At 40.4% G+C, this 16,443-nt stretch overlaps 1 protein-coding gene and 1 long non-coding RNA gene across 2 annotated transcripts; one reads left to right on the top strand and one right to left on the bottom strand.

The window, feature by feature from the left end:
- Positions 1–2,629: 2,629 nt before the first annotated feature.
- LOC120717684 (collagen alpha-3(IX) chain-like) lies at positions 2,630–4,016 on the bottom strand. The gene is made up of 3 exons (XM_040005880.1): positions 3,980–4,016; positions 3,796–3,936; positions 2,630–2,844 (listed from the first exon to the last, which is right to left on the bottom strand). Exons 1-3 carry the CDS (start codon positions 4,014–4,016, stop codon positions 2,630–2,632), a joined length of 393 nt encoding a protein of 130 aa, XP_039861814.1.
- A 787-nt stretch (positions 4,017–4,803) lies between these two features.
- Positions 4,804–7,031, top strand: LOC120717680. Its single transcript, XR_005692255.1, has 2 exons — positions 4,804–5,516; positions 5,763–7,031. It is a non-coding gene; the product is annotated as an uncharacterized LOC120717680 (long non-coding RNA).
- Positions 7,032–16,443: the final 9,412 nt, after the last annotated feature.

Here is a 16,443-nt window from a genome sequence, read left to right as displayed (position 1 = left end):
CTTCCTTGCTGGTTCCATCGAAGAAGAAATGCTCAAGTAACTATGTAACACGTACGTAATCCAATTCCACAACACAGTGTGATGGGAATCAGCTGTGTTTTGCTGCCCATTTTATTTCGAATCTGGCGCAAACCGGTGAACCAGTCCCTGAATCAGTCACGTGGTACGGACTGCCCGCGAGGCCTCGAACGTCACTGCATACGTAATTAAAGCAAGCCTCGGTAGGCGCTTCACAAAAACGCCCCCGAGATTACCCAACTCACGATTCGACGCTTCGACACACAGGACGCATCACTACAGTCATCAGCAGCAAAATTAATCATCTAATTTCAGCCCCACAGGGTAGCTTTTTGGGTGAATACAGACAGACACGCAAACAAGCAGCAGCTGAATGTGGTCGTCATGATCTCCAGGTCTTGGAACCAGGGTTTTTAACTTTAGGTTGTTTAGGGTTTGTCTGCGTTTATAGTTTTAAATTAAATTCAGTAAAGCTGTGTCTTGCTCTCAGATGGATTTATGACTGTACATGGTTAATATCTGATATTTAGCTTTCAGTGTGGCGTGTATTCCCATACACTCGAAATGTGAGGGCTAAGTTGCTGGGTCTTTTGGGTAAGCCATCATAGATAATTTAGCTCTCAGAAGATAAATTGTTGACTAATTTGTTAATTAATCTAACATGTGGCAAATCACTGAAATAAAGTTCAGTGCATAGTTGATATCAATTGTCATGTTCATGTCAACGCCTTGATAAATAATGCTCAAAAAATATACATTTCTTGTGCTGTGATATTATGTCACAGGAGTGTAAATCTGTAAACCCTCAGAGTCACATGATCAGTAACACATGTGAATGGCAGCCACACATGATTCCCACTTTTCTGTTTTAAATTAAACCCTGTTTTAAATTCATGATGGTACACGTGCATTGTAGCCTCTGTCGTGGTTTGAATTTTTGAGGAAGAGACATACGACTGAAAGTCCATAGTGGGTCAACACAAATGATTTTATTAAAACACATATATGTGGTGAAGATGGGCTCTGCAAAACATCAGCTTCGATCTCCCGCCTGACAATAGGTGGGTGTGATATTTATACTTATGATGACCAGTAACTCGTGTCACCGCAGATGAAAAACAACATGCCTGTTCCAGTATTTCCATTTCAGGAGATATTCTAAAACAGAACAGTTCCTTTCTCAGTTCCTCCACCGCCTCCCATATGTATCCTGTTATTACACTTTTCTACACTTACACAACATTTGCAATCAGTTTACCCAGACAGACTATGTGTCTGTGTTGTTAACCTAAGTGCATGACCTCCCTCTACGTCATCTGTTACCAGGCAAACATCCATAGCACAGGGCACACAGCCTTTATTTCCTCTCTTAAACAATCATGTATAATATGTGTTAAATTGTATATATTTATAAGCAATTCTTTCAGCTTGAACTTTGCTCCATTGATCAGTCGAACTCGCGCCGGCTGTAGCTTCAAACCATTAATTAACTTCAGCTCTTTAATAAGCACAACAAGGCAATATATATGCGTATATAAGATCATAACGTAGTTGTACTAACACCTGAAATACAGACTTTAATATAACATCAACAGTTTCAATAAATGTGTCAATGAAATGATAACAATGATAAATCATAAGTGACGCAACAGTAATAATAATGATTATGCATAGTAAAATAATATTTCATCCCGATACCTCTTACAACGTCACTTCACTTTACTTTACAATTACTTATTTTCAAAAGTAATTAGTTTCTTAGTTACTTTTTAAAAACATGATTTACAACCTGAATAGGTGATAAAGTGATAGATCTTCTACTCTTCTACTTTCTGCCTAATCCATCATATAAAATCTAATCAAATGGAAAATTTTCTTTTTAACATTTATTTTATTAGTTTTGCTCTTTTAACTTCATGCATCAAGCAAAAATTTTATTATATGCAACATTCTCTGACTGGAGGAAATTAATTTAACATTTAAACCTATTTTCTGCACATTCCAGCACATAAAATTTACACTCACTCTTTCAAATAGATGCAATTAAAACACAGCAGAAAATAAATAAAATCAAAGTCTAGCGGTCCTGTTGCTCTATTTTCACCTGTAAAGCAGGAGTGCCGTAGGCAGAGGTGTGCCCTGGTGCAGGTGTGCTGCAGCGTCAGTGGAAAAATCTGCGAGTTCCTCTGTGAGTTTCCCATTACGTCGTAGCGCACTCGGTGCTTGCTTGGAAGTTTAGGGTTTTTTCGCTGTAAAAAGAAGTTTTCTTCCCACGCACAACGGACACTAATGTTTTTGTCACTTTTTATGGAATCAAACTCAAAGTAAGGTCAGTACTTCCACGCTTTAAACACTGCATTCTCATTCTTTCTCCCTGTCCTATCCCCCAGTAATGTCTGTCCCGTTTGTAGCAACCGAAAATAAAATAAATTCATAATTATAATAAAGGTCAATCAAATGGACCAATATGGCAAGGCCATGATGATCCACTTGGTAAAATAAATCCGCTTGGCATCTTTCTTGGCCTTAAGACAACTATTCTGATGGCTAAAGATCCAAACGGGACACAAAAAAAGGAAAAAAAAAAAAAAAGATACCAATATAGCTAATGTTATTCATTTACAGCCATATTTCGATGACTGAAGAGTGACAGCTTACCTGGCAAGCCAGGCAAACCATCGCGACCAGGTCCTCCAGGTGGTCCTGGGGTTCCAACAGGACCTGGAAGACCTTGAAAACCTGGAGCTCCTGGGTCTCCTGGTGGGTCTGGGATGTCTAGACCTGGAGGGCCAGGGTCTCCTTTTGGACCATCTGATCCTGGCAGCCCTGTAAATATGATTATTATGACTGTCCTCTTTTCCTTTAGGAACAACATTTGAACTGTCAGGTTAACAATAATTTGAACGTTTTTACTCTCCACTCCCCTGGGCGGTCAAGATTTTGAGGGGTTGTCCTGGTTCCCACTTCTACAACATTGGAAACAGTGCTTCTGGATTTGCAAAGTAGGAAGGAGTGGTTCAGCTCCAGGGTTTATATACATAGAGTTTGCTCTATGTGTGCTTTTGGGTATATGACCACACCCCTAACCTGTGGGAAGCATTTTGGAAGAATAAAGTATTGGCGCCCAATGTTACAAGCTATTCGGTCCCTTTGTTCTAATAATCAGGGTTTGGGTCATATTGTAAGTTAGACTTACAGTCCAACATTCACCAGACTGGAGAATGTTGGATCCTCTGGGCACAGCCAAGGAGCAGAGTGTTTCTGATTCTATGGCTTCAGAAACACCACCGATCAGTGAACTCCATCTTGCACCAGAGTGATTTGTAATAGTGGCTAGGATGAGAATTATTTCTTTCAAGTCTGAGGCCATGTAGAAGCTCAGCTGTACAGTAGATTCGCTACTTCTGGCTGGCAGTGAGTTACTGCTCCAAGTAAAGGGGTTCAAGAATTCTGGGTTGCGTTCGAGAGTGGAGGAAACTCTAAGCTAAAGACCGACAGATAGACCAATGTGACGTCCGGTTGTCAGAGCTGAGCCTGAAAGTGAAGTAGTCAAATTATAAAAATAGGGTTGAGCAATGTTCCTGCTCTGGTTATCTGCCTGGGATAACTACTAAAATCCACCTGGATGAGGTGTCTCTTGCATATCCTACTAGCAGGAGAGCCCAGAGACAGAGCCATAAAGATCAGATTATGTCTAACAGCTTAAACTGCTGACGGTAGAATGGATATTCTGTAATGCTGAGTTTTCTCTTTTCAGTCAAACCTTATGTGACTTACCTGGTGGTCCCATTGGGCCCGGAGGTCCTGGGAGACCTGGTGGGCCCGTTCCACCAAAAGAGGGGGGTCCAGGGGGGCCACGAGATCCAGGCGTACCTGGTGTACCAGGCTCACCTGCACAGAAAGAGGATAAAGTGTCAGCTCAAAGTTCTGGCTTGGCATCATTTTGTTCTAAAACAATCACACAATCTAAAGAGTACCTTTGAATCCTGGAGCTCCATCAGCTCCAAGCCAACCCGGACAAACCGGGGTTACCAGGGAAACCAGGATCTCCCTTAGGCCCAATGGATTCTTTAGGGCCCGGTGCACCCGTTAAACCAGGAGCACCAGGAAGTCCAAGACCAGGTTCACCCTGTCACATATATAACCAAAGAGAGCGTCAGGCACACAGGGAGGGACAAAGAGTACAGTTTAGGACAGTTTAGTACCAACGCCCGGGAGTCCTGGAGGAGGAAAGAAGTGAGTGTGAGATGAAGAACAATGATACAAAAAGCAGAGAGTATGTAAGGAAGTACTCAGAAGAAGTTGTTAAAGAGAAGAAAATGTAAATAGAAGTAGACAAAGGAAGACAAAAAAGCAGAGGTAGAAAGAGCAAAGGAAGACAGATAGAGAATAGTTTATCGCTATCTTTGCCTTTTGGTCCTGGAGGTCCTGGCAGTCCAATGCCTGGGATTCCGGGTTCACCCTTCGCTCCCGATAAACCGGGAAAACCAGGCTGTCCAGGCTGACCTGGTACACCTGACAAAGGGAAATGACCAAATTAGGCAATCAGGCAGCATGTACGTTACTTTAGATACTGTGAATGGAAAGTATATTATTTTACAACAAAATAGTGACTCATGTACCTGGTGAACCAGGCTGCCCAGGCTCGCCATCCCGACCTCTTTCTCCAAAGGAAAAAAAAGAAAGAAAAGAAAAAAAAACAAAAAAACCCCCCCACTGCATTCTCATACTCTCTCCCGCACTCCATATATTATCCATTGTTGATCTGCACACAGCTGTTGCCACGAACGTCACTGTCATGAGACCCTCTCGCAAAAAAATGTCACGCTTTTAGTAACGCAGTAACGCAGCGTGCTTACGGGAAAGTAACGGTAATCTGTCTATGAATAACTTTTGTGAGACTCTATCTGAAATTTAAATGAGCTTCTCTGCCTTAAGAAACTCTTCACACTCTTCCTCAGCATAGAAGAAACTTTTAAGGGCTATGGAAAAGAAAATTCACCAGTTAAACTAGTAAACTTTTCTGGAATTCACCTTTGAAGTTAAAGGGAAATTCTCAGCAGAAGAGTTCTGGTGTCTGCTGTAGAAGTGAACATTTGTACTTTAACCTCTCTGCTCTGTATAGTTTCTCTTTCAGACCAGGAAAACGTCACAGCTGAGTCTGGACAGAACGTCACGCTGCAATGTCGAACTCCAAACAACATCCAGACTGTGGAGTGGAGCAGAGCTGACCTGGGAGATGAATATGTTTTTTTGTATCGGGATGGGAGGAAAACTTTAGTGCACCAGCATCCATCTTTTAAGGACCGGGTGGATCTACAGGAGAAACAGATGAAGGATGGAGACGTGTCTTTGATTCTGAACAATGTGACGATTAATGACACTGGAACATACGAGTGTCGTGTGAAGGCAAACAAAAAAAAACGCAGGAAGAGAGCTAATCTGAAGACTGACCCCATCTGCACCTTCAGCCTGAGAGTTGTTGATCCTCCAGGTGAGTGAATAGAGTTGAGTGTGTGTGTGATCAGAGGTGAAGCTGCTTCCTGGTTGTTGATGTTTGTTTCTAAAGATGTTGTTGATGAGACTTTGTAGAAAGCAGCTGGTCTGAGTGATGTGATCAGAGTGCAGTAGATAATGTCTGACAGCAGTTTGAAGAGGAAATGGATTCTGTTCTGTTCTTCACTCATCACCTACCTGACAGCTGACACCTCACACCTGTTTCTCACCTGCATGTCCAACAGGAGGACCAGAGAAGGATGAACCTGTTGGACTGATAGTTGGCCTGTTAGTTTCCTGTGTCCTCATTGTTGCTGCTGTTGTTGGCTTTGTGATCTACAGAAAGTATAAAGGATAAAAGAGTCAGGCTTCACACTAACCTACTGATGATCTGCAGCACATCCAAATATCTCAGACGTCTGAACAGCTAAACTTTGAGTCTCCTGCTGCTGTCTCGACTTCCAAGTGATGTCAGTGAACAGGGGGACAGACACCAGGGACCTCACAAGGAAATTAATTATGAAGTGTCACCATAAAATGTTATTCTGTCTTATCTCTGGGTATGGAGATGATGGAAAGTCTTTGTGAGGAACGCAGAGTAAAGAAAATCTAAAAGAAAACAGAGAATTCTGCTGATTCAACAGTTATTGTCTGATTTTGCTGCATCCAGCTTACACAGTAAAATTAGACTTGCCGTTGTTCATAAGTTCCAGTTTTAACAAAAACATGGTGCTTCTGTTTATTACTAATGTTATGGCTGCAGATTAGTGTCTCACACTTGAACTCAGCACTTTATCAGGAAATTGCTTTAGTTTGTCAGTAGATCAAGTGTGAAGTGAAATTAATTTGACTGATTCAACGGTCATTCTTGGAGGTTGTTCAGCAGCGTAAATGTGACCTAAAAGGAGACCAGAATCAAATGTAAAAACATTTATACATACATGCACATATACATGCGCACTCATGTGAAAATGTGATGCTCAGTTTTCACTGCTGTAACCTTCGAGCTGGGCTCGATTTATGCTTGCACGTGTGAAATGTATTCCCACATGAATCTATGTCGGCCTTCAGCAAATGTTACCATGTTGAGTAAAATAAAATAAGAGCTGCTTCCCTGATACTTTAAACTGTGACTGTAAGATTGACACAACTTGCTAAACCATTAATCCCACTTTTGAACTTTATAGCAAGACCACAATGGTGCAAAAAACAAAAAACAATATCCAAACATAATATAATAAATAAGGGTGGAAGGGCTTTATAGTCATTATCCTTATAATCTTTATTTATGGTGCACTACTCATCTGAAACACTCGTCATCACAGCATTTCTGGTTTTCAGCTTTGTTTTTTCTTAAGAGGATCTTTGTGTATTTACCTTTTGTTTATATTTTGTGTATTTTTTTGAATGTCAAGCAGTCGTTTCATTGTGACACTTCTATTTATCTCTGCTATAAAAATCAAGTATACAATCAGGCTTCGTGTCCGTTTTCACACAGAATAAAGTCCTGAAGTATTTCTGTTGTTTGCCAGTCTTTTTCTTTCAGGCGGACTTTAACTCATCACCCTGTGACTCATCCAGCATCTGTGTGGCAGGGTGACAAATCAGCTCTAGCACAGACTGGACTGCCGGCTCTGTCCGCAGTTAATGACTAAATCCCTGTCATAAACTGCACACAGTGCAAAAAATCTTTTATTATAATTTGTCTCAGTGTAAAGAGGGGGAAATACATCCCTTTTAAATTCAAAATATTTTTGTCTTAACATCGGGAGGAAGAAACCTCTCCTGGGCCTTTCTGGATGGAGATTGCGTGTTCTTCCTGTCTAGGCTCTCAGTTGTCGTTAGTGGGGTTAGGTGAACTGGTGATCTAAATTGCCCACAGGTGTGAACATGAGTGTGTGGTTGTCTGTCTCTCTGCATCAGCCCCGTGTCAAGCTGGTGACCTGTCTAGACTGTATCCTGTAGAATCTGGGTTAAGGTATATCTGCCGTAATGGTTGCTTTGCTCACCACTGCAACCAGTCTGACAGTCTACATGTCTGTCTGGTATAGATGAGATCCAGCTGTATCTGTTCCTTGGGATTTTACTCTAAAAAAAGAAATCGCTGGAAATTTTTCCAAACTCCAAGAGAGCAAATTGGAATCAGGCTCCATAGCATGCATCTGTGAACAAGAGAGGGAGCTCTGCTTTAAAAGAGACCGTGATGGATGGATGGACAAGCTTCATATCAGTAAATCAGTGTTGACATATAAAATAGGAAATAAAATATTCTGTGTCTGTCTGCGTCGGCCAGAAGACAAAAGACAGAGTTTTAATGTGATCCCTTTAGAGCCTGAACCATGGCTGGATTGTGTTCATTGAACCTTATAACAAGTTAAAAATAATAGTCATAAAATTTCCAGATATGAGTTTCAAATAGGATCATCTGCAATCTTTTGTGCATGGTATTGCTCAGTTCATCTTAGACAAACAAAAACATATACAGGCAGGGCTGGTGTTAATAAACAACACTGGTGATGTACAAGTCTAAGAAATAAACTCGCTCATCAAATATTATGTGTCTGGTGTCACATTTGGCATCCTTGAACAACCGAAATATTTTTAGGAATGTGTGGGAGCTATTTCTGTAGTCCTCCTCCCTGTGTGATTCACACATTTCAGCTGTGTTTCAGTCCTCTTTCCTGTGTCACAACCAAAAACATCATTTGTGGGAACACAAAGAAATGTTTGATGAGAAGGAGAAAGAATTGCAGGGGAAGTGATATATATGGAGCGGTGATAGGGAAAAGGCTCTGGGGAATCCAGGGAGGGGAAAAAAAAAAAAAAACAAAAAAAAAAACACTTGCTGTTCTTCAGGCACTCTCACGATCAGTGTCTCTCCAAACACTCACAAAACAGGAATGCCCCTCGGGGAACACAAGAAGAAGGAATGCGCTGAGATGCCCGAGTAGACTTGCTCAGAAGTGGGCTGCAGTGATGCGAGTCGCACAAAACAATCCAGCGATGTATAGTAGTTACTCCCTGCACTAATGAGGCCCAGGTGGGCCGAGGTCGTGAACCTGCCGTGAGAGAGAGAAAACTACTGATCAGTGACCTGCTGATCCTCTGGGCCGTGACATATTTATATGTTTGAAGCTTGGGAATTTCACTCAGCAAATATATCAAAAAGGTACTAATTACCAACAAGGTCGATTAAACTTCAGAGATGTTGTTCAGGTCATACAAATGGTTTCCTGACAATTGCAAGCGTTAAATTGCACCGTGAGCCACACACAGCCAGCTTTAATGACTGCCAGATAAGGGAAATTCCTTTTTTCTGTCACTGTACAGAAGTTTCACTGCACTTTTAAACCTAATATGAGAAGAAAAGAAGTTAAAACTTAAGTTTGACACCTCTGTTTTAGAGCTGTCGAGGTCCTGGGTCACTGGAAAAGAGTTTTGAGTTTGTTGTTATTATTTTTTTCCATTTTGTATTCGTTTTTAGGGTTCAAGTCTTGTGTTTAGTTTTTCTATTATCCCTACCTGTGTCCTCTCCCGGTATTCTGTTCGTGTCCCCGTTTGTGTCGTTTGTGTTTTCTGTTTGACTTTGAAGGTTTGTGTCTCGTCTTGTGACTGATGACACAAAGTTTGAAACTTTCTGGGTCACCAGAGATTGAAGTCAGTTATGTCTGTTTCATTTCTTTTTTTTTTTACATGTTTAAAGCACAATTTTTATTGCTTTCTTTTTAAGAAGCCAAGCTGCGCTCATCACACACAAGCAAAAGCTACTGAGCTAAAGCTAAAATTGAAATTGAAATTTATATTTACTTTATATTCTTTTTTTTCTGTTCACACATTTTTTTTTCTTGAGTAAAGATCCGTTCATTTTTCTCCTTTCTTTGTAATGTCATTCAGTGTCCTTTCTAATAGTGTCTCCATGTCTGCTTACATTTAAATCTGGAAAGCAAAAAGTATTTTTACTGTTTTTTTGTTGTGATAACCATACAAATGAAAGGTTTTGTTTTTCTTATTTCTTCACAGAATCACTTCAGTGAAGGCTGTGCAAAGCAGTCACTGCTGTACATCTCCATGTATGGTAGTTAATGCGTCAACGAACTCAAATTGTCCATTGCAAACTGAAGCACTGTGATCAGAGATAAGAAGTCAATTGGAATAAGAAAAACGTGGAAACCCTAAACAGATCTGAATAGAAAATAACCCACATTGCAGGAAATCCAAAACGTGATTTGCAAAACCAAAGCCTTAGCTTCCAGCTCCAAGTTTAATACCGTATAAAATGTTTATAGATAGGAAATGGTTTCTTCATAATCACTCAATTTAGGACAATCTCCCTGCTTAGAATGTAATTCTAAGATTTAGAATGTAAAATATTTTTTCCTGTGCTCACAATAAGGCACCCTTATGATGCAAAAGTACTGTATTTATTTATCCATCCAGAAAGTCTGTAATAATTAGCCAACTGTTGGTTTAGGTGAACCAACCAGATGAACTAGATTCCAGTCAACAGCAAGAGTTCATAGACGATGTAAACCGTAGCCATCACAGGCACTCAGATAAGCATGTCCTTAAGGTTAGGGAAAATCAAGAATATTGTATCTTTTCAGTTCTTAACCCTTGTGTGGTGTTCATATTTTTGTTACTCAGCCAGTGTTCATGGGTCTGGTGGACCCGCTAGAGTTTTGGCTTTCCAAATTAACTCTATCAAACAATTTTATGTTAAATTACTCAACAGATGTTTACTTCATCCCAATTACAAGCCATATGAACAGCAAACATGGTTAATTTTTTCCCTTTACCTTTGTTAGATCACATTTATGAATTAATGTGCTTCTCGTTTTTTTTTATTTTTTTATAAAATGTTATAAAAAAATAAATCAGTTATAATCAAGTGAAGTGAGTGGAAAGACACAACACATTTACACGTGAAGCAATATGTTTCACAACTAAATGGGATCAGCTGCTCATCAATGGTGACATTAGGCCCAGGGTTGTAAAACAGGGGGAGGTGGTGCACACACTTATCCCACACTGTCCTGATGGCAGCTAGCTTGTCTCTCTGCCGTCGAGCTGGTCTGTCATCTCGGTTATCAAAACGGATAATCCTGGAAATTTTGTTGAAGTTTTCCAGAGACATTGATGCATGGAAAGGTTTGTGCCGGTTTCTGCATCCCACAAGATTCTGTGGATTCATCTTTGGACCTGAAAACTCCTGCAAGGATAAGAACCCCAAAGTAGGCCTGTAGATCAATTTGGTCCATCTCCTTCCACCTCTCCAAAAACACACCTTCATTCTAGATTACTGCAAACTAGAGATGGACCGATCCGATATTACGTATCGGTATGCAAATCGGTATCGTGCTGCAATCGGTATCGGTCTGCAAACCAGACCAGAATCATTTTCTGGATGGAATCTGTGATGAAAAGCTCAAATGAAGACTTGATGTCCTGCACATGAGTAACTGTCAGCCGTGTTGGCCCTGGCTTATCACAGTAACAGCTCTGCAGGGTGGCTCATTTCTTGGGCAAGAAGACCATTCAATTTCACCAGTTATTGACATCCATATTTCTTCACTTGCTGTCTGGTGGGCTTGTTCTGGTCCTGGAGCTGGCTGCTGATGGGGTACTCGTCTTTGTTTTGTTACTAAACTGTGCTCAACCTCATCCTCTTCTTCAAAGTCACTGTCAGACTCTGAATTTTCAGAAATGTGAAATATTCCGAAACCTCTTTGTCAACATCATCATCCGCAGCTCCTCTCTCTTCCAAAATCAATTGGATGGCCCTCGCAGCAGATAATCTTTTGCCATCTTGATCAGTCGTGATAAAGAACCACACTGGCAAAGTCTTATTTATAGTATTATGCCCCTAATTTGCAGGTGGGACAGGGTATGAGAAAATAAAATTTGGATCCCTCAAGAAAGAGGGTAAAATGTGCGGGAATGTCAGAGCAGACGGTGTTGGTAGTTGAATTTTCAACAATGTTGCAACTTTGTGCGAGAGCAGGAGGGGAAGAAAACACTATCAGCAACACCAGAAAGGAGGAAGACAGAGTGTGGGAACACAGGACCTACACTTTCAACACTTTTATTAGACCTGGGTCCAGTGGACCCGAACACCTTGTATGTAATGTAAATGCGTGGGGGGAGGTACAGTATGAGGTCATTGAAAATTAGTCCGGATTTATGTTCTTCACAGAAAATAAGCCAAAGCCAATGAATTTCAGGTTGAAAAAATAATTAATTGTTTAATTTTTCTTTTGGAAAAAACTGAAAACGGGTCTCACAGACCCGAACACCATACAAGGGTTAAATACCGAAGTTCTTGAACAGTCCTAAATTAGGACAAAAAAATCCCCCAAACAACAACAACAAACTGCTTCAGAGAACTTTGAGTTTCTCCGACTTGCTAAGTTTGTCTACATTGTGTCTCAACATCCACTTGAAGTAAGTAGTCTGTGTCTTTCATCTGCTATGAAAGAATTTCCGTCCTTCCATCATCTTTTCTGACCCATCCAATTCAATACTGCCTATCCCTGTTTCATTTGTAAAACTGATATACTTTCTACTTAAGACTCAGCAAGTTACATTTTAAAGGTCAAAGTCAGCAACAGTAAAAAGGAAAACAAAGACAAAAAGGAGAAGCAGCAACACCTTTGTAGTGTGGCTCAGAGAAGCAGTAGTAGTGGTGCAGTAGAGCTATGAGCAACGCACCGAGGCCCAAACGTCTGATAAAAAAATCATTAGCTGATTCGGAGAAGAGTCAGGAAACACAGGGCTGGATCAGAACAGTAAAGTTCACACAGTATTTTTCAAGTATTTTTCCTGGAAACAAATGGGCATGTTGATCATTTTGGGGGGGAAAAAAAACTAACAAAAACTTGCAGTGAAACACATGTTACAGGTTGCTCCAGTGGTGTGATGTTGACTCATACTGAGCAATGTTAAATACATTGTATTTGTGTCATCTCACGTCTTGTTTTCTGTATTTGTTTTCTCTTGTTCATTAACTAACTAGTTTGGTCAACTTTGTTGCTTTTAAATGTGCTATAGAAATATAATTGACATTGACTGATACAACACTGGTCTGCCCAGCTATTGGTTGGTAAATTTATTTATGTAGTGTTCTCTTTGCCCGACTCTCCCCCAGTTCAGTCCATGGTAAATGAACTGTGAACTCACAGAATGCAGGCTGCATAAACCATATTTTACTCTCTCCTAACACTCAAAGCACTTTGCACTCCAAGCTGTAACAGCAGACACTTTTAACATCTGCGTTATTTGACACACGGCGCTGCTTTACAATTATTCAGAAAAAACAAAGAAAAACAAAAACTTCTAGATAATCTTGGTGTAAAGTCGACTTCCACATGGCTGGAAAACAAAGGCCTCCAAAAAGCAACTCTTGTTTACTTAATCCCAAAGAAGACAAGAATGGCATTTTGTCCTTGTTTATAGCCAGATGTTGTCCATCTTGCGTTCTGGTTCTTGTTTGTGCTGTGATTTTTTTCATGATCATCTACTAAACTAAAACAAACTTTTTACTTTGATTTAACAGCATGAATGGCTGTTTGCTTCTCTGTAGTGAGCCTGCGATACACTGATCAAACACATCTTAACTACATGGGAGAGAAATGATTGTGAAATTTTCCATCTGTTCCCTCTCTCAGAGAAACATTATTCTCTTACAGTGTTTTCCTTCCTTTAACTAAAGGTCAAAGGTCAAGTGAAGGCCTGCATGTGCTTTGCAAACCTTTGTTACTTTGGTCCCAGCTCTCTGCAGGTCATTCACCAGGTCCCCCCGTGTGGTTCTGGGATCTTTGCTCACCGTTCTCATGATCATTTTGACCCCACGCAATGAGATCTTGCGTGGAGCCCCAGATCGAGGGAGATTATCAGTGGTCTTGTATGTCTTCCATTTTCTGATGATTGCTCCCACAGTTGATTTTTTCACACCAAGCTGCTTGCCTATTGTAGATTCACTCTTCCCAGTCTGGTGCAGGTCTACAATACTTTTCCTGGTGTCCTTCGAAAGCTCTTTGGTCTTGGCCATGGCGGAGTTTGGAGTCTGACTGTTTGAGGCTGTGGACAGGTGTCTTTTATACAGATGATGAGTTCAAACAGGTGCCATTCATACAGGTAACGAGTGGGGGACAGAAAAGCTTCTTACAGAAGACGTTACAGGTCTGTGAGAGCCAGAGATTTTCCTTGTTTGAGGTGACCAAATACTTATTTTCCACCCTGATTTACGAATAAATTCTTTACAAATCCTACCATGTGGATTCATGGATTTTTTTTTTCACATTCTGTCTCTCACAGTTGAAGTGTACCTCTGGTGCAAATTACTGACCTCTGTCATCATTTTAGGTGGGGGAACTTGCACAATCGGTGGCTGACTAAATACTTTTTTGCCCCACTATATGTGTACACATATACATATATGTATATATATATATATATATATATATATATATATGTATTAATTATGCTGCAATAGGTGTAGGCTGCTGGGGAATTCCCATGATGTATTGAGTGTTTTTTATTCAGTCACCTTTCTCACCCACTATTTATTAATAGACCTCGCTGCATTGAATCGTACTTGTTATCTCTGTCTCTCTTTCACAGCATGACTTTATCCTGTTTTCCTTCTCTCACCCAAACTGCTCACAGCTGATGGCCGCCCCTCTCTGCGCCTGGTTCTGCTGGAACTTTCTTCCTATTGATTTTTATTATATTTATGTTATTATTTTATTCTAATTTTTGAGTTCAAGAGAATAATGGGACTCTACTTAAAATCATATTTGTATGCAGAAACTGAATAAGTAACTGAAGTAATTAAATATTTTTTTGTATTTACATGAATATCTGAAGAAAATATTTCTGATTATTTATAGACAGTCTTTGCTTTAATTCACTTACTACATTAATTTACTATTATAGAGCAGGTATTGGGATCACCTTATAAGAGCATAGAGTGATGGGATATGTGAGTAATCAAACCATGCACTAACATGAACATGTAGTAACTTGGAGGAAATGAGCACACAAGCTTTATATGGGAGGACAAATGAGATTGGACTTACCTCAGGGAGAAAAGAAAACTTGATGACATGTGACCCCCAAATCAGGTCTGAGGTCACTAAAAGGCCATAGATATATGATGTGTATCTGTAAGCATTAGTGTGTGCATGTAAATGTGTGTGGGTGTTGGTAGCTTGCAGAGAGCTTTATAAAGGGAGATTAAAGGTACCAGGATACAACGGTGTTCCAAAAATCAGATGACAGAAATAAAAACGCAAATGAATCTTTGATTCATGAAGCTCCACACAAAACAGACTGTCAGTCACCTCCTGAGCCACAACCGCTTTGTGGTTCATGGTTCGATTGCTGGCTGCTGCAGTTTGCATACCACAGTATCTTTTTGCGAGATACAGGAGGACCTGAAGTAGCTCTGCGGTGTTCATCAGGGTGTGAAGGAGTGGGTGTGAGAATGAATAGGTGAAATGATCCAACAAGAACTGTGAGCACTTAAATAACCCAATGGGAGGGCGTTACACCCCAGGAAAGATTTCTCTAGCCAATGTACGTGTTGCACTGGCTACCAAAGCCCACAGACTCGTTATTAACGGCAGAGGTGAGACAGGAAGTTTACAAATCAAAATTTATTAAGAGGAACTACTAAAGACATATAACTATAAAATCAGGAAGGCACCTAGGGTAGCAGGGTTGAGACGGCAAAATAGTTAATTAAAACACTTTATTAACAAACGATGATTAAAATGACCAGACTCCCTCCCACGATGCTACACTAAAACAATCACAGCATGATAAAAGAATAACTAAACAAAATAGTGGAGACCGGCCACTTGAGGAGGCAACCTACGGGGAGGAGTGCCCAAGGGTGCCACCAATTACTCACCCGTGTAACTTCACTGCAGACCTCACTGTCACTCACACTGAACTCTTAATGGTGCAATCTACCTATGCCCGGTGTGTACACTCTCATGCATCGGGAAGGGGATTCCACCTCACGTGCCTAGCCCATCAGCAAGCGGCCGCACCTCCACTAAAGCAATAAAACAAAGCATAAAACGTTACACACATTAATAAAAGATATACATAAAACAAATACACCCCAAAGTACTGTTCGTTATAAAAGCATCACATAACAAACAAAACAGCATGACAAGACAGCAGCAGTATAGTGGAAACCACTCTCTAAAGGGTAGTGATGGCCCGCTTGAAGCTGACGCTCCGGTGCGTGTGTCGAAGCTTGATTTGTTTGGCCAGAGTCACATGATCAGTGACGTCCGAAGCTTCATTTAGAACGTGACTGCTTCGGTATCTGATTCAATGGTTTAAAAGGAAGTGAATCATTTGCGGGATTTGTGGAGTGTTGTGATTGTGACAGATAGCGAACCACTGATCATTCCACTGAGAGATTTGGAGCCAGCGAGGAATAGAGGAGGTTCTGTTGTGGGGGAGAATTTTGAGTTGATTTTTGTCAATCGGGTGGGTTTTCCAGCTTTGTGTTCTTGTTGTTTGCTTTTGTTTTGTGCGTGTTTATTATATCTGAAAACGGGAAAAAGGTAAAATGTCAAAAATCTGCTTCCATAATATAAATATCATTAAATAACTTTAGAAAAACTTCCACTTGACTCTTTACATGTAATGTTGTAAAAATAGATATTTTATTGTTTAATTAATCTGAAAATGTTAGTCTGCCAAATGTGCAGCAATTGAATTTATTTATTCTCTTTAGCTGATAGTTTGTGGGGCCCAGGTAGACTGTATAACTGCATCTCTACCAGTTTCTGTGCGCTCCAGCCTCCTCTGTGCCATGTGAAGGGATTTTCCTTAAGGCAGGAGAAATTATCTCCACGAAAAGGAACAGATCCGGCCATCGCACACTAGAACAAATTCTCTTCTTAAATA

The sequence above is a fragment of the Simochromis diagramma genome, unplaced genomic scaffold (genome assembly GCF_900408965.1).
Source record: "Simochromis diagramma unplaced genomic scaffold, fSimDia1.1 OVJJ01000507.1, whole genome shotgun sequence".
In the NCBI taxonomy this organism is placed as follows: domain Eukaryota; kingdom Metazoa; phylum Chordata; class Actinopteri; order Cichliformes; family Cichlidae; genus Simochromis; species Simochromis diagramma.
Note: the sequence above shows the minus strand (reverse complement) of the source record. Positions and strands in the feature narration are given on the sequence as shown.